Source organism: Somniosus microcephalus, chromosome 3, assembly GCF_052327205.1.
Source record: "Somniosus microcephalus isolate GS21.2 chromosome 3, FLI_Smic_1.0, whole genome shotgun sequence".
Classification (NCBI taxonomy): domain Eukaryota; kingdom Metazoa; phylum Chordata; class Chondrichthyes; order Squaliformes; family Somniosidae; genus Somniosus; species Somniosus microcephalus.
Genome location: NC_140989.1, coordinates 271,378,939 through 271,404,459, shown reverse-complemented (window position 1 = coordinate 271,404,459; position 25,521 = coordinate 271,378,939). Strand labels below are relative to the sequence as shown.

At 43.1% G+C, this 25,521-nt stretch overlaps 1 protein-coding gene across 1 annotated transcript in view; it reads left to right on the top strand.

Annotated features, from left to right (window-relative positions):
• glis1a (GLIS family zinc finger 1a) overlaps positions 1–25,521 on the top strand; it is a 199,576-nt gene that overhangs the window by 139,517 nt on the left and 34,538 nt on the right. The window contains exons 4-5 of the mRNA XM_085978082.1: positions 3,312–3,422; positions 23,656–23,797. Of these exons, the coding sequence (XP_085834208.1) occupies positions 3,312–3,422; positions 23,656–23,797 (253 nt within the window). The remainder of the gene's footprint in view (positions 1–3,311; positions 3,423–23,655; positions 23,798–25,521) is intronic.

The window sequence follows — 25,521 nt, the reverse complement described above, 5'->3', positions numbered from 1 at the left end:
AGGGGCAGGGAAACCATCAAGACTTCCTGCTATCCAGTGACCTCTGCTGGAAAGAGTGAGCATATGGAATTTGTACGGTAACAGGATCAGGTTTGGCTGTGATTCCCGCCCCCCCCCCCCAAAGCCACACTGTCAAATTGTCCACTGACAGTTATGGAGTAATTTTCACCTTCACCTTGGCCGGTAATCTGATTGAACACCTGTTCTAGAACTCGCCCAATTTTCATTTGAATCGAAAATCATTGGACATGCAAATCGGGTGCGTTCTATAGCAGACAGCCAGTCTGTTCTGCCAGTTTACCGGCCAAGTGGTGAAAGGGAACATTACCTACTTACTATAAGGTTCACACATTTAAAAAAGCCACTTGGACGAGGTACTGAACTGCCAGTGGTGGTGGAACCGCAACCCAGAATCCTGTTCTATGCATTCAGTTACAGTGCAGCAAACTTATTTTCCATTCCCTTCTGTCATACAGACTTCACTTACCTACAAAATTTTGATCACAGCCTATCTAACTTTCAAAAACCATGGCCACTAAATACAATTAATCTGCCCAATATAGCAAAGAGAGACAAAGACACAGTTTGAAACTCTAATGCCTTTTGTATAAAGTACATTCTTTTATTCAATGTTTTCTATCACTGATTTAGTTTACAATAATTTACTGATGGGCTGTGGAGCAAAGGTTTGCAGATTGGTGATTCTGTATCTGGAGTTTCTGCAGCACTGATACCAAGTTAACTGGCCTCTGAGGAGTTTATTTCTTGGCAAACTCACTGGGCTGAATTTTCAGGCCTCCCACCCAGCGGAAAAGGCAATAGGGCCCTGAAAATGCTGTAAAGGAAACTACCACCAGGTAGCTGCTGTGGCCATCTCCATTTTTGCTGAGGTCGTCCGACTAGGGCTGCCATCTGAAGAAGGCAAACCACTTATTTAGAAATTTAAATCAATAAGACCCCGCTGCCATTTTTGGACTGAACGAGGCAGAGCTGCACTGTGCTCCTTCTGCCCAATATCCGCTGGCAGCTCAGTCGAAGAGGAGCCCAAAAGTAAGAAGTTATTTTTGTGGGGCTAGGAGGACCGGGGGAGTTCCTCCACATTCCACAAAACCATCCAGGGATGCTGCGGCTGCTCCCGCTCCCATCCTCCCAACGATTGAGGCGCCAGCCGCCCTCCACCATGGGATACCTTCTTCCAGCCCCGAGCCAGGGGGTTGCCCCGGGGTACTCGGTTTCCGGCCCATGCCTGCCAGCCTGATAAAATGGACTGTGGCGGGGGTGGAGGAGAAATTTATCCCACTGTGTATATACAGTATCAGAATTCAACTGAACCCCCAGTGATCTGAAAATAAACAGCAGAACAGATGCTGTTTATTAGCAATAATGTAAATGCAAGTATCAATGCTACAATGTCCTGCCTTTTCATTTGAAAAATAATTGTTATAAAATTCACTTTGCTTTCAGTGAGCTCGTGCATTCAATGGCTCTCATTAACTTGGTGTTAATTACTTCACACTGGTAATCTGCAGCTTTACCTTCATCAGTTTTATTAGAAGTATAAAATACACTCTCAGTGTCTAAGTCAGTAAATTCACTCCTGCGGTGAGGTACTGAGCCACACAGGCCAGGAAGGACCAAGGTTCGATCCTTGATCTGTAATGAGTTAACTAATTTCGGCTGAACTACCTGAGGAAGCACTACAGTTGCCCTTAGTTTCTCTGCCTAGGGAGGGGGAAAAAATTCAGGTCCCCACTATCCACTGACTCCTGTTGGAAAGTGCTTTTATGTAAATGTCAAGTGAGGACAGAATAAGGATGGGCTGCAGTGCCTCTCATGGTGGAATAGCCAACCTATACTTCTCTAGGCACACACATGAAGAATGGCCACTCAGGCCATTAGAAGACACAGAACTGTACTCAACCAAGAGCTGGGGAGAAAACTGAGTGGAAATGTTTGCCAGCAAGCTGTGCGATAGTTTACATATCGAGTCAGGTAATCTCTAAAACATACGTTTACGACACTTGAAGGAATTGTAATTAAATAAGATAAAACAGATGCTGAATCTGTTTAAATTTACGAAACATTTGTCATGGGATACAGAAGATGTTGCTCTGTCCTTCTGTTGTAATATTCAAGTGTTGATGTCTATAATGCATAAGCGTAAAACTTTTAATTCTTCCATCTCTTCTTTGTGCTTGCCTTCCTTTGCCAAGGAATCTCTGTCACCAGAGCCCAGGTACATCTCATTCAATGATTTCAGTAGATGACGGTAGAGATGAGTTTCGAATGTAATGGGGTAAATTTTTGTCTTTACCACATGGACAGTAATCTGGTGGTGCGGATTACTCACCCATTTTTAAACCCACCTGATTTTCATTCCATTGAAATTGACGCCGTGAATATCCTGTCTATGACGGGAGAACAATCTGCTCCGCCGGATTACTGCCCCTGCGATGAAAACAGAATTCTACCCCGTGGTAACCCAATATTTATACGTGTGTCTGAAAAGTTTCTTCATCTTCTGACCATACTTTGAATTTAAATCCGGCAGCTCTCCGTGACCATGTAAACTCGCTATGCTCTTGGGGTATGTTGTTATACAAGAGGTACCAGATGGAATTGCACTGCCAGCCGCTGCCCGGCGCTCTGCCCAGGGACAATGGAGCTCTGTAGCAGTGCAATGTAACAGTTGCGCCAATGGGATAGTAAAGTTAAATGAAGTTTAAAAAATTCCCGACAGCGGTCCAGTCATCCTGCAGTGTGAGATTAGCTCTTGGAATGGCCTCACACGCTTACCTAAGTACGCCTCAGCAAATTACATCGATGCTTCACATAAACTGTGCATAAAAACTGGTCTATTTGAAGAAAAAAACCTACTTCTATACAAAGTATATACTCCTTAAAAGTGCAGCACGTAAATGCAACCATTTATAAATTATTGCAGTCAAATGTTTTACATTTGCAGCTTCCTGATAGTTATGTGATTGAGCAGCAGTAATAATTATCAACAGCTTCAGTTGTGAAAGCTATTTCCAGCTTTTGAATCAAACCCAGGAGCAGGGCTATCATCTGACACCATGTAATACTGGTCGGGTGCCAGGGCTGAGCTATTTGACTGAAGTGTCTTAAAAAGAGGAATTTCTACATTTAGTAACTGCATTCTGTTTTAAACGTGCTTGCGCACAGGAAATAATAATTCATCATCTCGTAGTAGAAGGGATCACGTGTACACAGTCAGTGCAGAATTGTCTTAATGAGACTCAGCAGCGATTGTGAAGTGTAAAACTTTTTCCTCTCTCAAACATTTACAGAAACCATATGCTTGTCAGATCCCAGGGTGCACAAAACGCTACACTGATCCAAGCTCACTGAGGAAGCATGTCAAAGCACACTCTGCCAAACAGCAACAGGTGCGTAAGAAGGTAAGAAATAATCACAGATAGGTCAACGTGTCGTGTACTGGATAATCATATTATTTCCAAACATTCATTTATTTTACAAGAACTATATGTTCTTTTTTTCACCTATATTTTTTTCAATTGAGAACACTGGATGCAGGGCGAAGGCCCAGTGAAATCACCACAGTTGAAAATAATGAGAAAGATAAGGTAACTCAGGAATTAGTGGTTAGGAATGCCAAGCTCGGGTTTTAGAAGCTAACTATGAAGAAGGGAAGACCCAGGCAATAAAAAGTTACATAGTTGTGGCATCTTTGGAAAGAATGGGTTAGAATACAAGACAGTGTGATTAGTCTCGATTTCAATACAGTGAGGATACAGGGAGGAGGAACAGTATGTAAGGCAGTGTATGTGGAGCTTAAGGGGGAGAAATTCGGTATCGCCCCATTTGGGGCGCTATTATCGGTCGGGTGCAAAGTTTAGTGCCCGGCGCTAATTATCGCCTCTATCACCCCTGGAGGTGATTTGAGCGCTAAATCAGGTGATACACACCTCTCTTAAGGCGCTAACGTCTAGGAGCGAGGCGCTACCTCAGAACGCTACCAAAGCTCAGGTGATGCCAATTACCATGGAAGCCAGACAGACTGGTGCTGTCCAGTTCTTAAAGGGGAGGGGCCATCTTGCTGGCCAGCCACTCCCTGCTCATTGCATCCTTGAATCTTGGCCTGGAGAGACCTCAAAAGCAATTGTGTTGGAAGCACTAATGGATAGGCCCAGGGAAAGAGCTCAGCGCTTAGGAACCTCAAAAGTGGTGCTGAGGGCCAAAACTCCTTAGGACAGCGTTAAAAGCAAAAATTTTGCCGACAAGAAAAGGCAGGAAGCGCCCGCCTTTAAATAGCGCTCCCCCAGCCCCTTCCCGACTTGAAAACGTTCCCCTCTACCTGTCGTTCCTAGCGGCAGGCGCTAAGGCAGGGGGCACTACCGGGGCGTTGCATGCTTGACTGATGTCACGATCTGCGGGCGCAGGAGATCGTGGCAGCAGTGTTTATCAGGCCCTGGGGATTTATCGGCCTTCAATCCCGTCAATTTCCCTAACACCATTTCCCTACAAATACTGATTTCATTCAGTTCCTCCCTCTCATTAGACCCTATGTTCCCCGACATCTCTGGGATGTTATTTGTGTCCTCCTTTGTGAGGACAGAACCAAAGTATGTATTTAATTGGTCTGCCATGTCTTTGTTCCCCATTATAAATTTCCCTGATTCTGACTGCAAGGGACCTATACTTGACTTCACCAATCTTTTTCTCTTCACATATCTATAAAAGCTTTTACAGTCAGTTTTTTTGTTCTCTGCAAGCTTACTTTCATACTCTATTTTCCCCCTCTTAATTAATCCCTTTGTCCTCCTTTGCTGAATCCTGAACTGCTCCCAATCCTCAGGTTTACTGCTTTTTCTGGCCAATTTATATGTCGTCTCCTTGGATCTTATGCTATCCCTAATTTCCCTTGTTAGCCACGGTTGAGTCACCTTTTTTGTTTTATTTTTATGCCAAACTGGGATGAACAAATTCTGTAGTTCATCCATGCGACCTTTAAATGTTTGCCATTGCCTATCCACCGTCAACCCTTTGAGTAACATTCCCCAATCAATCCTACCCAACTCGCGCCTCATACCATCGTAGTTTCCTTTATTTAAATTCTAGTCCCTGAGTCAACTACTTCACTCTCCATCTTAATGAAGAATTCTATCATATTATGATCGCTCCGCCCCAAGGGGCCTCGCACAACAAGATTGCTAATTATTCCTTTCTCATTACATAATACCCAGTCTAAGATGGCCGGATCTCTAGTTGGTTCCTCGACATATTGGTCCAGGAAACCATCCCGTATACACTCCAGGAATTCCTCCTCCACAGTATTGTTACTAATTTGGTTAGCCCAATCTATATGTAGATTAAAGTCACCCATGATAACTGCTGTGCCCTTATTGCACGCGTCTCTAATTTCCCGTTTAATGCCATCCCCAACCTCAGCATTACTGTTTGGGGGTCTGTATACAACTCCCACTAATGTTTTCTGCCTCTTAGTATTTCTCAGCTCTACCCATACAGATTCCACATCATCAGAGCTAATATCCTTCCTTACAATTGTGTTATTGTCCTCTTTAACCAGCAATGCTACCTGCCTCCTTTTCCTTTTTGCCTGTCTTTCCTGAATATTGAATACCCCTGGATGTTTGTGACAGTTGTAATCACAATAAGGCAATTAGACATTGGAAAATACTCAAAGATATCCAGCAAGAATGGAACAGAGTCCTAAATCAATGAGATATGAAAAGAGGCCGAGGGACGTCAACCAGTACTCATTTGAAGGAAAAAAGCTTTTATTGCTAACTTTTCTTCCCCTTTCTCCTGAATATTCAAATTCTTGCTGAGATACCGTTTCATGGGTGCCAGCAGTCATCTGGTGCATTACCCAAGTGGCCATTCTTCATGCATGAGGCTGCATTTTGAGTATTGGCAGGCTATAGTAAGGACATCACACCCTTGCTTGATCCTGTTCTCATCCAACATCCACATGCACACACTTTCCAGCCAGCGTCACTGGATAGCATTGAGAAATGGGAATTCTGAGTAAGTTTACCCCTTCCTAGCCTGGGGCAGAGGTGCGAGGGGGCTGAGTCGAGTTATCCCTACCATCAAAGATTTATCAGCTAATTTAGCACAATCCAAGAATCAAACTTGACATGACTTTGTATGGCTTAACTGTGCCACTAGGATATTGGCAGACATCTAAAAAGACTTTTTTAAATTGTGAAGGGAATTGGTGGACAGACTGGGAAGGTCTTAATTTAAAGCCAGTAGAAGGGAGACCGTAATTTAACCACTTCACAATTTATGGAATAGATTGCCATCCAGTGCAGTGTGCACTCACTTTGTATAGAGTGCCACCTAGAGCAATAAATGCAGCCTTAATTGATTTAGACTGGCATTCAGCACAGCAAATGTGGACTCGGTTGTAATAGACTGGCCAGTGAGTGAATGCTGCCTCAATTGGTATAGACTGCCATCCAGTACAGTAAATTCAGTCTCTACTGTATAGACAGCAAACCAGCTCAATGAATGTGAATTCAGTTGGCATAACCTGCTACCAAACACAGTGGATGTACTGTGGTTGTCATTGACTCCACCTACTGCAGTCAATGTGAGTTTAGTTGGCATAGACTGTCATCTGGCTTGTTGAAATTGGACTTAGTTGGTATGGACTGATATCTAGTATGTGGAATAGAGATTTAAATGTTACATTCAAAAAGGAAGGGGACAGATTATTGGTTGGAAAGTAAGCAGACGGATATGGGTGTATGCTAAGAGAGATGATCAGGGTCAGAACAGGTCATTAGCATAGACTGAGTCAACAGGTTGAGGTGGAAGGCCTAAATGGACTTTTTATTGTATTCTTAAGAAATTTGGGTCAATAAGCTTGTCTTTCTTTTATTTTGACTTTGTGGCATAGTGGTTAGCACTGTTGCCTCACAGCGCCAGGGACCCGGGTTCGAATCCGGCCTCGGGTGACTGTCTGTGTGGAGTTTGCACATTCTACCCGTGTTTGCGTGGGTTTTCTCCGGGTGCTCCGGTTTCCTCCCACAGCCCAAAGATGTGCGGGTTAGGTTGATTGGCTATGATAAAAAATTGACCCTTAGTGTTAGGGGGATTAAATACATGGGGTTACAGGGTGGAATATGTGTTGGTGTAGGTGTTACGGGGATCGGGGATCGGGGATCGGGTGGGATATGTGTCGGTGCAGGCTCGATGGGCTGAAATGGCCTCTATCTGCACTGTGGGATTTCTGTGATTCTGTGATTCTGTGACTGGATCACCATGGGGAAAGTGAAGTTACTACTGGCAGTAATGCTATTTACACAAAATTCCAGCCCATTGTCAGTTTGAAAGTTCCTAGTTCTTACTGCATTCTCTCTTTTTTGGTTACCTGGGTGCCTGACACACATTAAGAGCCAAAGCTAAGAAATCCAGCAAGTAGAGTTTCTGTTTTTTTTTAATGGATTTCACATTCTCTCAATTAGGGACACACTCAGAACTTAAGCACAGAGCAAGGCTTAAGGATCCCTCTCTGTGGATTAGGGGTGCTGTTGGAGTTTAACCAACTAAAGCCATACAGCCTACTATTACAGAGCAATGATGAGCTTGCCTGTTAGGACATTGGCTTATAGGTTATCTGGAATTGAATGGGAATAATCCCAGTCCCCAGTGACAGGTTTACCTCTCCAATGAGCCGACTGGAACATAGGAACAGGAGTAGGCCATTGAGCCTGTTCTGCCATTCAGTGGGTTCATGGTTGATCTGCCTTTGGCCCATATCCCTTAATACCTTCAGTTAACAAAAAACTATCCATCTCAGATTTAAAATTAACAATTGACCTAGCATCAATTGCTGTTTGTGGAAGAGAGTTCCAAAATTCTACCACCCTTTGCGTGTAGAAGTGTTTCCTAATTTCACTCCTGAAAGGTCTGGCTCTAATTTTTAGACTATGCCCCCTAGTCCTAGAATCCCCAACCAGCGGAAATAGTTTCTCTCTATCGACCCGATCTGTTCCCCTTAATATCTTGGATGCTCAATCATCAACAGCACCTTGGGAGTATTATGGATCTGCTTGACTTTGCTTTCTGTTTACAGAGCATCAACTCTGTTTCAGTCTCATATTATTAGGGGTGTTAATGCCTGGAAGTAAATTTGTCTTTGTTTTGCACCCACCCCCAGCAGAATAGTCACTAGTTTATTATTAGGCAGGTACCAGGATCTCTTCCCGAACAACATGGTGAATAGCACAACTCATTATAAAATGTGTAAGTGTATTGCTGGCATCCTCCTGACTATGCACAGAGACATACCACACCCCATCAAATATTGGTTTCACCAATTGCAAGTGCAGAATTCCAGCATCAACTGCTTGTCTTTCTGCAGTCTGGGTACACACGGAACCCTCTATACATGAGAGCATGTTGCATACATAGTCTTCTGGTAATGCCTTCCAGCATCTGCAATATTACTGACAAGGGGAGCACTTTCAATCTGTTACTTTATTAAATAATACATTGAACAATTTTTTTGAAAATTAGGAATTCCACTAGAATATAAGGAAGCCATTAATAGTTTCTGTTTTGAATTCTGCCAAAGCCAACTGATGATTAGAGTCTAGAGTGGAACATGCTGCCTCATGAAGGTGTACTATCTCATGAAAGTGTACTCTCTCATACCACAGTAACCTCATTCAAGTTTAAAGGATGGTTGGACACCCAGCAGAGCATGAGATTGTTTACACATATGGTCACAATTTGGGGATATAGCACAGCATTCTGTAACTGTCTTTATTGTAACACAAGTACTGGTTACGTCAACTCAAGCAGATTCAGAGATTTTATCCAGCTACCCAAGTGGGTCTGTTGCTGATGGCTACATGATATGGTACTGAGCCATACAGACCATAAGCTCCTTAGGTTCGATCTTCAGTCTGTGCTGTTAGCTGATCTAGGCAGGCAGCAGCTGGGTGCTAATTGGCTGCAGCATCTCTGGGTAGTGAGAATATCAGCCAAGGCTTTTGCTCTTTAGGTAATGCATTTTGGGAACGAGAATAAAGAATGGAGAAATACTTTAAATATTACATTCATCAATGCAGTGGGGCGCTAATTTTTCCGGGGCGTTAAAACCCGGCGAAGTTAGCGTCCCAAAGGGGGCGCAACTCAATTTCTCCCCCTTGGGCTCTTTGTTAAAAGAGGATATAATAACTTTGAAGAAAGTACAGCATGGATTTATCAGGATGATCCCAATGATAAGGGATCTAAGCTACAAGGAATGGCTAGAGCAACTAGGGCTGTATTCTGTCAAACTAACAACATAACTTATCTCTTCCTATCGCGACTCTATTTTTTCTCCCCTTGTCCAGTCTCTTCCCACCTACATCCGCGACTCTTCCGACACCCTCCACTACTTTAACAGTTTCCAGTTTCCTGGCCCCAACCGTCTCCTTTTCACTATGGACGTCCAATCCCTCTACATCTCCACCCCCCACCAGGATGGCCTGAGGGCGCTCTGCTTCTTCCTTGAACAGAGGCCCAACCGGTCCCCATCCACCACCACCCTCCTCCACCTGGCTGAACTTGTTCCCACATTGAACAACTTCTCCTTTGACTCCACTCACTTCCTCCAAATTAAAGGTATTGCTATGGGAACCCACATGGGTCTCAGCTATGCCTGCCTTTTTCGTGGGATATGTGGAACATTCTTTGTTCCAGTCTTACTCAGGTCCCCTCCCTCACCTCTTTTTTCGGTACATTGATGACTGCATCGGTGCTGTTTCCTGCTCTCGCCCTGAACTAGAAAATTTCATTCACTTTGCTTCCAATTTCCACCCTTCCCCCACCTTCACATGGTCCAACTCTGACTCTTCCCTTCCTTGACTTTTCTGTCTCCATCTCTGAGGATAGGCTATTGACAAACGCCCACTACAAGCCCACTGACTCCCACAACTACCTTCCTCCCACCCCGCTTCCTGTTAGTACTCTATTCCATTCTCCCAGTTTCTCCGTCTCCGCCGCATCTGCTCTGATGATGCCACCTTCCATACCAGTGCTTCCGACATGTCTTCCTTTTGCCTCAACCGAGAATTCCCTTCTACTGTGGTTGACACCGCCCTTGACCGTGTCCGTTCTATTTCCCGCACTTCTGCTCTCACCTCTTCCCCTCCCTCCCGGAACCACGATAGGGTTCCCCTTGTCCTCACTTTTCACCCCACCAGCCTCCACATTCAACGGATCATCCTCCGCCATTTTCACCACCTCCAGCGTAATCCCACCACCAAACCACATCTTCCCCCCACCTCCCCTTTCAGCATTCTGAAGGGACTGCTCCCTCCGCGACACCCTGGTCCACTCCTCTGTCACCCCCAACACCCTTTCCCCTTCGCCCGGCACCTTCCCATGCAAGCGCAGGAGATGCAATATATGCCCTTTTTCCTCCACCCTTCCCACTGTCCAGGGCCCCAAACACTCCTCCCAGGTGAAACTTGTACTTCTTTCAATTACTATACTGTTTTCGCTGCTCACGATGCGGTCTCCTCTACATTGGGGAGACCAAACGCAGATTGGGTGACCGCTTTGCGGAACACCTCCATTCAGTACGTAAGGGTGACCCCGAGCCTCCGGTCGCCTGTCACTTTAATTCTCCGCTCCACTCCCACTCAGACCTCACCGTCCTCGGCCTCTTACACTGTGCCAGTGAAGCTAAACGTAAGCTCGAGGAACAGCACCTCATCTTTCGATTAGGCACTTTACAGCCTTCTGGACTCAACATAGAGTTCAACAATTTCAGACCATAACCTCTGCCCCAATCCTTTTTTTTCCATTTATTTTATTTATTATTTTTTCTCTCTCCCACATGGCAGCTGTCTTTCATTCTGCCAGTGCCATTTACACTTCATCTAGAGCCATCTTGTGTTTCTTAACTTGTCCCATTACCATCTCCTTTTGCCTTGCACCATCTCTTAAACTCTCTTAATGTCTCTTAATCTCTCCTGCCTTCCATCCTATCACAGACCTTCCCTTTTGTTCTTTCCTCACCCCCCCGCTTTCCCTGCCCCTGCACTTGCTTAAAAACCGGTTCCATCTCCAGCTTTTTCCAGTTCTGACAAAGGGTCATCGACCCGAAACGTTAACTCTGTTTCTCTCTCCACCGATGCTGCCTGACCTGCTGAGTATTTCCAGCATTTTCTGTTTTTATTTCATATTTCCAGCATCTGCAGTATTTTGCTTTGGTATAAGATAAAGGGGGGATTTGAAAGAGGTGTTAAAAATGCTAAAAGGAATAAACAAAGTAAATGTAGATAGATTATTTGTATTGATAAGTAAATTGAAGTCGAGGCCCTGATCGCAAGATATGAAATACATATATGGGGGTCAATTAGAAGAACATTTTTCTCACAAAGTTATTGCAGTGTGAAATGCTTTGTTTCAAGTGGTGACACTTGCTGATTCCGACATTCAAAAAAGTACTGGATAATTACTTAAAGAAGAAGAGTGTAAAAGGGTGTGGGGCAAAAACAAGAAAATGGGATGAGTTTTGGGAGAAGGCAAGAAAATTGAATTTTTTTAAATCAGCCAAATTCAGTGCAAGCAAGAAGGGGCTGAATGGCCTCCTCCTGTGCTAAAATTTCTATGCTTATGTGATCACTATCAAGTGACCCCTGCTAGAAAGTCTGTGTGTGTGGATGTTTGGGTGAGGACAAGATTGAGCTTGGCTGTGATAATCTACTGACATTCACAGCCTTGGTTCACACATGAAAACTGACCACTTGAGCATGCTGGAGTATGTAGCCATTGAACCAGCATGAGTCACCAACTTCAGGAGGGATGGGGAGAAAACAGGGGGATGGAGGGACATGCTTTCTTTGTAGCTGCACAGTTGCAACTCTACATAATATCAACTGAAACAAATTAAATACATAGAATTGATTTACCAGATTTCTAATGTTATAAAAGCAGTAATGGAGTGTACTCTGAATTATTAATGATATTGGAGTGAGCTATGTGTTTATGCTGTGTTGTTATGTGAGCTGAATTATGCATGGTGACAGTGCGTTGGCAGGGACTCCTGAATCTGAAATTGAAGATTAGAATAATTCTGCTTTGTTGGGTCCATTCCTCCTGCTGTTTTTAATCTTCCTCTCCACTTGTGTTTTAAGAAGTACATGTCTCACACAGTATTGCCAAGAGCATTCATTCTGCTAGTTATAAGATAGATGTCAAGATGATTTGCTACAGTTAGTTGAACGGGCTCAACTTTGCTGGTTATGATCCAATCCCAGCAAGTGGTTTCTGTTACTTAAAAAACCCAGATTCATCAATTAAAAGAACTCAGCTCATGTATTTCCCTTTTTATAAAGCTCACAAAATCACAGAAACATTCTCTGTACATTGTTGGAGGTTTCTGCATCCCATTGGTTGTATGAGATATGTCCTTTCATACATTGAATGCAACTGTATGTTAACAGGCGCTTCTTAATGCTGCAGGTACGTGTTCAGTCAAGTATGGTAACTTGGCTCTTCAATCAGTGTTTCGGTGGATGACATACCTAGCTCCTAGGAGACTGGGTACGGGATAATTTAACATGGTATTAAGGTTCCAACCTCTAAATCACAATAATTTACTCTGCTGTTGTTGGGAGTTATTGTAAGTCTGGATCCTTTACAAATCGATTTGTTTTGTTCACTAGATGAAGTGTCATAGAGAAATGCTGATACACATTAATGTATGACACAAACAGGAAAAGGGATTATAGTGATTTGTGCTCTGGGAGAAGGCACATAACACTGTGTCTGAGAGGTACTGATTTTCATTTTCTAACAATGTAGTATGGGAATGAGCAAAATAGTCTGAACATAAATGTTGAGTCTTTTCTATTCAGAAATTAAAACATGTTCAGATTCCAAGATAAGAAAACATGGAACAAGATGATGTAATTTGCCCATCAAGCCAATCCCTTCCACAAAGCATGTTTAAACTACCCTACCAAAAACTCTGCTCAACCATTCCACCTTCTGAGGAAGTGTTCTGCAAAATTCCATACTATAGTGGCAGACAAGAGAGAGTCTAGCCACCTCCCCTTGACATTCAACGGGATTATCATTGCCGAATCCCTCACCATCAACATACTTGGGGCCGCCATTGATCAGAAACTTAACTGGACCAGCCACATAAATACTGTGACTACAAGAGCAGGTCAGAGGTTAGGTATTCTACGGTGAGTGTTTCCACAGAGCCTTTCCACCATCTACAAGGCACAAGTCAGGAGTGTGATGGAATACTCTCCACTTGTCTGGATGAGTGCAGCTCCAACACTCAAGAAGCTGGATACCACCCAGGACAAATCAGGCCGCTTGATTGGCACCCCATTAAACATTCACTCCCTCCACCTCTGGTGCACCGTGGCACCCACATCCCATGAATGAACCTTTGGCAATAACTAGAACAGTGATAAGGATTATTGAGTGTGAACTGTTCCAGACTCTCTCATTCCATCTCAATATTGCTTTTTTCTCTTTATTTTATTAATATTACTTTGGTATTGCTTCTCTGAACTTCCTTATTTCACTTCCTCCTCCTGCAACTTTTTCAAATCAAGGCTTATGGCACCATTTCTACAGCAAACTCATTCTTTCTCAGGACTTCAAACTATGCAACTCCTTACCTCACTCAATCTTCCCCTCCTACAATCCAGGCTTCTAAAACCCAGGCTGTGCATCAACTATCTCGGAGACCTTATTGCACTATGTTCAGAAAACATGCTTTGTTTTACCAACTTCTTTATTTGTCTTGTCTCGTTTCCTAGTCTTTTCAGTTTTGGTGATGCTCTGCTTTTTGGCGTTTTTACAAATAAAAATATTAATTATAACAATAGTTCCACTTTATTCCAGCCATAAGGTTTATGTTTCCACTGACTGATAACATAATAGCTTAGTAGCCACTGGTTCAGATAGCTAGTCATTGATTTAATTTATTTAATAGAACCTCAGTGGGAATCACATTGCCAACTAATATGTGGCAGAGAAAGCCTGGCGTTCCAGGCCTCATTGATCTGCACAGGTCCAGTCTTGCCATGTCTTCCACTTAAATTCCATGTACAATCATGTTTCATACATCAAGTATGCCTCTGCTGTTTTATAATATATTTGTTTTGCAATAAATCATATCAATGGTTGTTCTAATAAACACTCACTCTAGAAACTGGACCACTGAATTTTTGCAGCTGTATCAATAAAGTCCATTTAATCATTTCCTTGGCATCTGCTTGAATGAGCACGGCATTCCAGAGATTAAAAAATAAAATCTAATATAGTGTGTGTAGGGCCTTGTAGATGTAGGGCAGTCACATTGTGATGTATGTTTCTGAGTGAGAACGTGGCCAGAACAGAATGATGAGCTAACCAATTGTGTTTACTGGCATTGATGGAAAAGGTCCATATTCAGGAATTTTTTTCCCCCCAGTTTTCTCTCCTTCTCTCTTGAACACACTGACTCATGCTGACTAAGGTTCAAAGAGGGTTGGGAGCCATCTGTTCCCTCACTTGTTCTTCATTTGTGAACCTTGACAATGGGGCGGTGGGGTGGGTCGGGGGTGGGGGTTGTGGGGGTGGAGAATTGGTCAACGCAAGTAGCGCAAAACAGGCTGCTGATTCGATATCGGCCATTTTGCGCACTGGCATTAACCAATTTCACCCCTAGGTGTTACTGAGTTATTCAACTGTGAGTAACATCACAGTTCTCACTCTACATCAATTGTGCACACTTTCCGTCACGGGTCACCGGATATTAGTCGAGCAGGAAGCCTGGTGGACTTCCTTTTCCTAGCGCAACTGAAGCCAGTGCCACCACTCTGGCTGAATTGAGCTAACTCAGTACAGAGTGTAGAGTTCCTGTCCACTGAGCCATTTGGAATCTACACCCTGAGACCTTATTGCACTATGGTCAGAAAACATCCATTGTCTCACCAGCAAAATCTGAAAAGTATCATCATGTCAGTGATACTGATATTAGACAGGCCCATGGCAAAAGACAGATGCAATGCCAAAGGACTTTCGATGAAGTACTTTAACAATGAGAAATGTGTATGTATTGTCCTTGGGAAGTATTGGATTTATTTTTACAAGGGATGAGTATGAGCCAGTAACCCATCAGATGTGTGCTATTACAGTACTTCTGCAGATGAAATACAACAAATGTTAGAGTCAGTAGCACTCCCAAACAATGAATAAGAGAACAATGTGGAAGAATACTACTGTTCAGATCACACATAATGATCTGTACAAATGAGGACCTTGTTGTCATTTGTTAGGCAGCTCTGTGTGCCTGCTTGGTTTTGAAGCATTCTAATAAATGGGCCACATGGCTGCCAGATAACTTAAATTGCTTGAACGTACTGCACTACAGGTTGGTTATCAGAATTACACAAAGATTCAGGGAACTTAGAATTAAATGAAGGCAGCTGCTGCACAAACATAGCATTGCCCAAGTACATTAATAAGCCTGAAACCACAAGTGACCTGCAACTTCCATCTGATTCAGCACACCCACTCCTTTCTATAGGAAAATCATACAAACCAAACTGATGCATTTATTTTTGAGGATTTGTAATCCTTCAGTTTTCCTGCCACTCTGTTTCCCTCATACTCCTCATAGCTAAGAAGAAGGCCAGGCAAGGTTCCTCCTCCTGTGTCACTCTTGAGTCAGCCGCCAGGAGCCCCACAGGGTAATCTGGTGACACTACCCTTTCAGTTAAGGTTTCTGCAGGTTCACCAATGATTTCCCATCTGAAGATGCAATCTGCTGGTAATGCCAAGAAATGTCTTTACGCTGTATATATGTAATAGAGAAAGAGCACAAGTGCACACACAGGACATTGCTTTGGAAATTGGGGCTCTCCCAGCATTCTTGGTAGTAGCGAAAATACTTGATTAAAATTATACAGCCTATAAGTATAAAGCTGGCTCTTGCTTTCTCTCAGTCATAGAAACATAGAAGATAGGAGTAGGCCATTCGGCCCCTCGAGCCTGCTCCGCCATTCAATGCGATCAAGGCTGATCATCCAAATTCAGTACACGGTCCCTGCTTTCTCCCCATATCCCTTGATCCCTTTAGCCTTAAGAAATATATCCAACTCCTTCTTGAATATATTTAATGTATTGGCCTCTACTGCCTTCTGTGGTAGAGAATTCCACAGGTTCACCACTCTCTGGGTGAAGAAATTCCTCCTCATTTCTGTCCTAAATGGCCTACCCCTTATCCTTAGACTGTGACCCCTGGTTCTGGACTCCCCGACCATCGGGAACATCCTTCCTGCATCTAGTCTGGCCAGTCCTGTCAGAATTTTATAAGTTTCAATGAGATCCCCTCTCATTCTTCTAAACTCCAGCGAGTACAAGCCCAATCGACCCAATCTCTCCTCATATGTCATTCCTGCCATCCCAGGTATCAGCCTGGTGAATCTTCGCTGAACTCCTTCCATGGCAAGAACATCCTTCCTCAGATAAGGCGACCAAAACTGCACACAATACTCAAGATGGGGTCTCACCAAGGCCCTGTACAACTGCAGCAAGACATCCTTGTTCCTGTACTCAAACCCTCTCGCTACGAAGACCAACATGCCATTTGCATTCTTAATCGCCTGCTGCACCTGCATGCTTACCTTCAGCGACTGGTGCACAAGGACACCCAGGTCTCGTTGCACTTCCCCTTCTCCCAATCTATTGCCATTCAGATAATAATCTGCCTTCCTGTTTTTGCCACCAAAGTGGATAACCTTGCATTTATCCACGTTATATTGCATCTGCCATGCTTTTGCCCAATCACCCAACCTGTCCAAATCATCCTGGAGTTTCTCGGCATCCTCCTCACAGCACACACGCCCACCCAGCTTTGTGTCGTCTGCAAATTTGGCGATATTACATCTAGTTCCCTTGTCTAGATCATTAATATATATTGTGAATAGCTGGGGCCCAAGGACCAATCCCTGCGGTACCCCACTAGTCACTGCTTGCCACTCGGAAAAAGACCCGTTTATTCCAACTCTTTGCTTTCTGTCTGCCAACCAGTTCTCTATCCAAGTCAATACCTTGCCCCCAATCCCATGTGCCTTAACTTTACACGCTAATCTCTTATGCGGGACCTTATCAGAAGCCTTCTGAAAGTCGAAATACATCACATCCACTGGTTCTCCCTTATCTATTTTACCAGTTGCATCCTCAAAAAATTCCAGTAGATTAGTCAAGCACGATTTACCTTTTGGTAATCCAAGTTGACTTTGTCCGATCCTGTCACTGTTTTCCAAGCGCTCTGCTATTACATCTTTTATAATGGACTCTAGCATTTTCCCCACTACCGATGTCAGGCTTACCGGTCTGTAATTCCCCGTTTTCTCTCTACCACCTTTTTTGAATAGTGGGGTAACATTAGCTACCCTCCAATCCATGGGTACTGTTCCAGATTCCATCGACTGCTGGAAGATGATCAGCAAAGCATCAACTATTTCTAGGGCCACTTCCTTAAGTACCCTAGGATGTAGATTATCAGGCCCTGGGGATTTATCAGCCTTCAATCCCATCAATTTCCCTAACACCATTTCCCTACAAATACTGATTTCTTTCAGTTCCTCCCTTTCATCAGACCCTATGTCCCCCGACATCTCTGGGAGATTATTTGTGTCCTCCTTTGTGAAGAAAGAACCAAAATATGTATTTAATTGGTCTGCCATTTCTTTGTTCCCCATTATAAATTCCCCTGATTCTGACTGCAAGGGACCTACGCTTGACTTCACCAATCTTTTTCTCTGCACATATCTATAAAAGCTTTTACAGTCAGTTTTTATGTTCCCTGAAAGCTTACTCTCATATTCTATTTTCCCTTTCTTAATTAATCCCTTTGTCCTCCTTTGTTGAATCCTAAACTGCTCCAAATCCTCAGGTTTATTGCTTTTTCTGGCCAATTTATATGTCCTCTCCTTGGATCTTATGCTATCCCTAATTTCCCTTGTTAGCCACGGTTGAGTCACCTTTTTTGTTTTATTTTTATGCCAAACTGGGATGAACAAATTCTGTAGTTCATCCATGCGGTCTTTGAATGTTTGCCATTGCCTATCCACCGTCAACCCTTTGAGTGACATTCCCCAATCAATCCTACCCAACTCACGCCTCAGACCATCGTAGTTTCCTTTATTTAAATTTAGGACCCTAATCTCTGAGTCGACTATTTCAGTCTCCATCTTAATGAAGAATTCGATCATATTATGATCGCTCCGACCCAAGGGGCCTCGTACAACAAGATTGCTAATTAATCCTTTCTCGTTACATAATACCCAGTCTAAGATGGCCTGATCTCTGGTTGGTTCCTCGACATATTGGTCCAGGAAACCATCCCTTAAACACTCCAAGAATTCCTCCTCCACAGTATTGTTACTAATTTGGTTGGCCCAATCTATATGTAGATTAAAGTCACCCATGATGACTGCTGTGCCCTTATTGCACGCTTCTCTAATTTCCCTTTTAATGCCATCCCGAACCTCCGCATTACTGTTTGGAGGTCTATATACCACTCCCACTAATGTTTTCTGCCCCTTGGTATTTCTCAGTTCTACCCATACAGATTCCACATCATCAGAGCTAATATCCTTCCTTTCAATTGTGTTAATCCCTTCTTTAACCAGCAATGTCATTAGTGAGAGCACAAGCAAAACTGCCTCACAACTGTGTTGAAAACCTCCTTGGATTTTTTTTTTATGTCCTTCCTTCCAGGTCTGGATCTATGGTTAATTTTGCCAAAACACAATTTAAAAACTATTTTTACAAGCTACACTAAGAAAATTAAAACAGAAATTGAATTCCTCGGAGATTGTAAATGGTTTTATATCAGTAATTATAGTTTAATGTTACAATTATATCCCCTGTTTTTCCACTTATTTTAAATCTCAAATCCTTCTTGATTACATAAGTCTGTGTATAAAAAGAGGGAAATATTTGGCTCATTAATTGGGTACAACAATATGAAGAGTGCAATAGAACTATCTGTACGCAGTGAAAGAGAGAGTTCAGAAGGTTGTAGATACTGATTTAGAATTACAGTCCCATTGCACCACACAGTTCACATCATCTGAAGTAGTTTCAATTTTATACTCTATTTTTTCAATAAAAAGTGAACATAAGAAAATATACCTTCTACAGTAGAAAATTTAAAAGTATTTAAGGAAATGTTAGTGAAGCTATAACCCAAACAGAATAAAGGACAACCAAGCCCAGTATGGTTAATCAGAAAGATAAAGTGTAGAATTATGGATAAGCAGACGCTTTTCAAAACACCAAGGAATTTATTAGACAGCAGCATTGGGTAAATTATAAAATCAAGGAAAAGCAGGTGAAAAAGTGCCGCAGTGAACAAAAGATTACTCAGGATAGCTCAAATAACAATAAAGAATTTTTCAAATACGTACACAGTAAACAAATGGTTAGAGTGTATTGGTACACTTAAAACATAAAATGAAGCTGGAACCTGGGAACAAAGAAGTGGCAGAGTTATTGAATAGTTACTTGCATCTGTCTTTACTCAGAAACTTGTGACCATGGTGTAGATTTTGACTTTACCAGTGGCAATGAAGCCGGATTCAAAAGGATGCTAAACAGGTGTCTTGAGGCAGCTTGCCGCTCTTGGGCCACAAGTATGGCGGCCCCCCCCCAGCACACTCCTAAAATAGCAATTGGGGTTGTATGTTCGTCATAGGACCCCGATTTGCATTTTAAATGAGCCTACCACCTGACTCAGAGAGCAGCTTCGGCTGGCCAATAGTAGGCCAGGGGAAGGATTGCCACAGCCACAGTGTCGGCAGGATTAGAGTGGTAAGACCTTCCCTCCCATTTTTGGGGCACTACCACCCCATTTCCCTCATCCAGGAGGCCTCAAAATTCAGCCCCATGAGTCGTAAAAGAAATGGGGACTTAAATGAACATTTCTGTAAGTTTGCAAAATTTACGATAAATTCCTAAGGATTAGAAAGTGGCTAATATAATTTCATTATATATTTTTTATAGTCCGGAAGCATACCTGGAAACTTATAGACCAGCGAGTGAACAACTGTTGTAACTTTTTGTATTGATTTTAAGAGATGTAATGGATGCACATTTGTAAAAGCACAACTTGTCTAAGTGTCATTGGCTTGTTTTCAGGGCAGGAAAGTCAGCCCCGAAATTCCTTGTGTCACGATCAAGGTGGTGCCCTCCCATGCTGCTTTGCCGTTGGATGGGCAAAGGGAGGTCACCTCATCAGCATAGGGCTGGGAGGCGCAATCACTACATTGGGCTCATCTCCAGTGGCCACCTGCCCATGTTGGCCAAAAATCCTGGTGCCCACCTGCCCATGGGAGCAGTTGGGGAGGTGGGGGGGTAAATTCCCCTAGCCCCATCTATAGTTTTATCGAGGCCCTGAGTAAGGGGGCAATTTGCACCTCGTCTCTTCCACCAAGACCTCCAGGCAGGCATTAGAGAATCTGGGGACAGCCTTGTGGCTCGTTGCTGAGATTCTCCGCTTTCCAGCAGTATCACAGATCAATCTGGCAGCAGTGAATGCAATCTCTCTTCAAGAGATGCATTCACGCTTTAAATAGACCTCAGGAAGCCCACCAGAAATCCCTCCCGGAAAGTTGGCGGGCTCCCTATTTTTGACACAATCATGTGGACAGCCCGTTAATCAAATGCAAATGATGCCCATGAGTTGCAATAGCCCATCCTCAACCTCCACGCCTGCCAGCCCAAAACCCACTTCAGTTCTCCCCCACTGTTAGTGTAACACATTGGTCAGACACCCATCTTGCCTACTATGATGAAACATGCACTTACATAACGGCATGCAATATGAAAATGTCTCAAAGTGCTTTGCACGGTGAATTACTTTTAGAGGGTGGTGATTGTCATGTAGGTAATGTGGCAGCCATTCTGGCCCAGCATCCCACAAACAGTATTGGGATCAATAATCAGTTAATCTGTGTTTTTGTTAGCCAAAACACTGAGAGAACCTCCTGCTATTCTTCCAACAGTGTCATAAGATCTTTAGCAACCACTTGAACAGGCAGACAGGGCCTTAGTGGAAATTTTGATCTGAAAAATGGCACTTTTGACAATGCACTCCCTCAGTTCTGCACTAGCCCCACAAAAATCATTAAAAAACACCAAAAACAAACCTTTTCTGAGCGGCTTCCAGTGGTCCCTTTAAGGACCACTGGTCAGGATGCTCAATGACTGGAAAAACAACAACGAACATGCACTTCGCATATACCATCCATTTCTCCATGAAAATTACATTTGGGATCCTGCAACCTGCCAAGGACCCCAATTTGCATATTTAAGCAGCCTCCTGTCTTTTTTTTGGATGGGGTGGGGGGGGTGGGGGGGAGAGGGAGAGTGCTTGGCACCCGTTTAAAGGCCTGCCTGAAAATTAAATGGGTGTCCAAGGTCCCCATCAAATTTTCCTTTGCCTGTCGCTCATTTTTCAGGCAAGAAACGGGCGGCCAGCAGTTGAAACACCTCCCCTCCAGAGGTAATGTAATTGAAGTTTTCAAGGATGTGAAAGATTTTAACAAAATTGACCCAAGCAAATTTTTCACTATGGCAAGCACCATGAGACACAAGTTAAACATTAGTAAGTGAAAAATAAGGGAAGTCAGGTAGAATGGTTTCATCCAAATGATAATAGACTTATGGAATAAATTACCAAGGAGTGGACAGTATAAATGGGCTCAAGAGACAATCTGATATGTTTCTGAAGAGAAACAGATGGAGGGATATAGTTAGAAATCAGATAGATGGGGGTTGATTTCTGAAAAGTGGAAGGGCTGTTGGCCTACTGGCTTTTTCTTGTTATTAAGATATGTTCTTACAACATCCACACATATGCATTTTCCAGCAGGATTGATTGGATTGCAGTCAGGAGCAGGAACCCTGGGAGATTTTAGTCCCAGCCCAGGGGTTACAGAGGCCACTACTGCTATCTGACTCAGATAATCTAGCTCAGCACAGACTAACAATGACTCTGGTCTATATGGCTCAGGACTACATTGAGAATTGAACTTAACCACTTGGTGGGGACGGTATGGACAGGAAGGGGGGTGGGGGGCAGTAGCGCAGTGTTTCCGATGCACTCCTGCCACCCTATCTTAACTTACCTGAGAATAGGCGCACTAGAGGGCCACCCACTCCTGGCAGGCAGGGGCCTACTTTACTTTTATTTGAAGCTGTGTTCACGCACTGAACATGAATATCTGAAATCTGCAAACACGACGCTCAGAGACTGCTAGAAAAGCTTTTCCATATCTCATCCAATTCTCCAGTTGACTAATAGCTTCGGACTTGGCTTTTGCTCCCAAACACATATGAAAGCTGCTGTGTAATTCCAGTATACGGGAAAGATTTCTTCTGTGCACAAATGTGTAGTGACATTGTAAACACATTTTTTATATGTTTATGATGCAATTTAAATTTTTACAAATTAGCGCTTGCGGTGTAGAGTTCTGCAGAGTACAAACTGTAATGCGGGTGTGGACGTCCATGTACTTCACACAATTCTCTCTCCATTAATTATAGTGCACTGAAATTCTTGCGAGGTGCACTGACCTCCATGCCTGAATTCTTGATAGAAACTCTCACTTTGCAAAGCAGAGAATATTCCCCACAAGTTCTCTGAAAGGAAGGGAGATTGGAATTTGTAGTGTCGGCTGTGGCTCAGTTGGTAGCACACTCGCCTCTGAGTCAGAAGGTTTTGACAGGGACTCGCACACATAAAGCTAGGCTGACACTCTAGTGCAGTGCTGAGGGAGTGCTGCACTGTCGGAGGTGCTGTCTTTCGGATGAGACGTTAAACTGAGGCCCCGTCTGCTCTCCCAGGTGGATGTAAAAGATCCCATGGCACTATTTCGAAGAAGAGCAGGGGAGTTATCCCTGGTGTCCTGGCCAATATTTATCCCTCAACTAACATAACAAAAACGGATTATCTGGTCATTATCATTATCTGTTTTGTGGGAGCTTGCTGTATGCAAATTGGCTGCCGCGTTTCCCACATTACAACAGTAACTCCACTTCAAAAAGAAATACTTCATTGGCTGTAAAGCACTTTGAGACGTCTGGTGGTCATGAAAGGCACTACATAAATGCAAGTCTTTCTTTCTTAAAAGATTTGCCAGAATTCTTTTTCACTCTTTGCTTCTTCCTGCACCAATGTTTACACGGTACAATGAAATGTGAGGTGTTGTGGGTTTTTGTGATGTAGGGTTAACGCAATGGTAGTGTTCTCCTGATGATTTGCCTCCGTACAATACCCTGCCACGATGGTGGAACACTAAATGACAGTGAAAATAATCAACAATTTAGCTCCCCCAGGTGGCTCGCCTGCAATCAGCTAAGAACAGGTAAAAACTGGAATCTTCCTGGTTTCTCTGGCACAGTTCACTTTGCAATGCATTTACCCACTTAGCCATTGGAGGAGCCCTGAGTGACTAATTCTAATTGACTAAGTGACTAATTCTTATGTTCCCACAGTCAATTTGTTGTTTGATGACGGCTCCTGTAAATATTTAGACTATATGATAATGAGCTACAGTAACATCTGACATTTGTTGATTGGAGTCTATTCTACTTTTTCTTCCCTTTTATTTGAAGCTGCGTTCGGGCACTGAACTTGAACAGGATATGATGAATGATTGCCTGACTATTCAGCCTCTTCAGCCGGTGGCTTCACCGTGCAATGTAACAAGCAACACAATTGGAAGAACTTTGCCAGTCAATCATGATATATATTCAGGTATGTTTTAAATATTTCAAAATAAAATTGTCTAGCTCACATAAATTAACCTTGCACACAAATAAACTAGATTATAAAGATTACCACAGTGCTTTTGTTTAAATTGAGAAACCTAGGTGAAGTGTGCCCTTTCAACCACTATATCCCTGCCTTCTGGAACTCGCTCCCTAATTTCTCTACCTTCCCACCTCCTTCTCTAGTTTCAAGAACAATCTCAAAATCCTTTCCTTTGACTGCCCCTGCCCACCTTCTCCTCATCCTAACTTTTGCCTTCTTCCTTGGTACCTACTGGCTTCCCTTCTTTGAGATGTCTTTCTGTGCACGAAGAATGTAACTTGTTGTTGATTGCGGATGCAGTATATCATCAAGGTTAAAAAGAAAAGATTAGATAAATCAGGAAGTTGTGATTAGATGACCCCAAACTTGAGTTTTTAAAGCCTGTAGATTGTTGGAAGAAGGAAGACGGGGGGGGGGGGCAAGGAGTTTCACAGATTGAGCTCCTGAGAACGTCTGGTCAATGCATTTTATCAACTGAGCTGTCAGGGAGCCCACAGTGGACATCTTTTATAGCCTGGAGATGTGCAGGAATGCAGCTAGTAGAGCAAGAAAAAATAAGTAAATACTGTTTACAGAAATGTCACCCTGCATGAGAAATATCAGAACAGGTCTCTATATTGCGCAGTGGAAGAAAGAGCAAGAGGCAAAAGTGTGATTGTAATGGAGATTAACACATGGCCCTGCTGTGTTTACACTCTTGCAGATTGTAGCACTATGCGCAATGCAAACTCAAAGTTTTCAAACAGTTTACTGCAAGAGTTTACCCAGATCTCAGCCCTCTCTTCAGCTAATGTGGCTTCTTTTTTGGTGCCAGTATGTCTCCGATGCACTTTCTGGACCCCACTTTTGCTTTCCAAACTTGGCAGATACCATGGTGATAATCACAGGCATAAAGTTAGCCAATTTTTTTTACAAATGGGGCCAAACAGTGAACCATTTATAATCTTGATTGATGATCCAAGTGTATTACAGTGATGTTAAATATTTAGCCATATAGAAATGTTCTCGAGGTTGTGTAACACAGAGTCAAAAAATATTAACAAGAGTTTCAACACTTACTAACAGATGTTATCCCTTTGGATGAGTCAACAGAAATTGATCCTGGTATTTACAATAGTAAAGCAGCTAATTGTATATTAGGCTAAAGGTGAAGGAAAGTCTGGGGAGAATACATTTTCTTCAAAGTACTCCCCATTGTCTGTTGAAAAAAAAATAGATTTTAAAAAATGTCAAATATCTTAATGGAGAAGATAATCATCACGTGAGATCTCCCTGCTGGTAGACCACTATGGTAATGTCAACCAAAACGACTCCTTTGATTGTAACTGAGTTGTGATTTCAGAGCCGCCTGAAAGCCTTTTGAAGCTGGGCACCCCAGGAAAGCACATTTTGCCGGTGGTACGTTTTCCCAGGGTCAAGATCTGGATTGGCTTCCAGATTGCTTTAAGTGTGGCCCTTATTAAAATCAGTGAAGCCATACCAAAATGCACAGCCCTCCTCGTCAGTGACATCCTGGAGTGGCCTGACGTAGTCTTGAAAGGAGTGCAAAATTTGATGTTAAATATATTTATATCTCTTAGCAGATCTCCTGTGGTGTTGCTGACAGTCAGATGAAACATTTAGGGGGGGATATTTCAGGAGGTCAGCGGGCGCATTCGGTGTCGGGT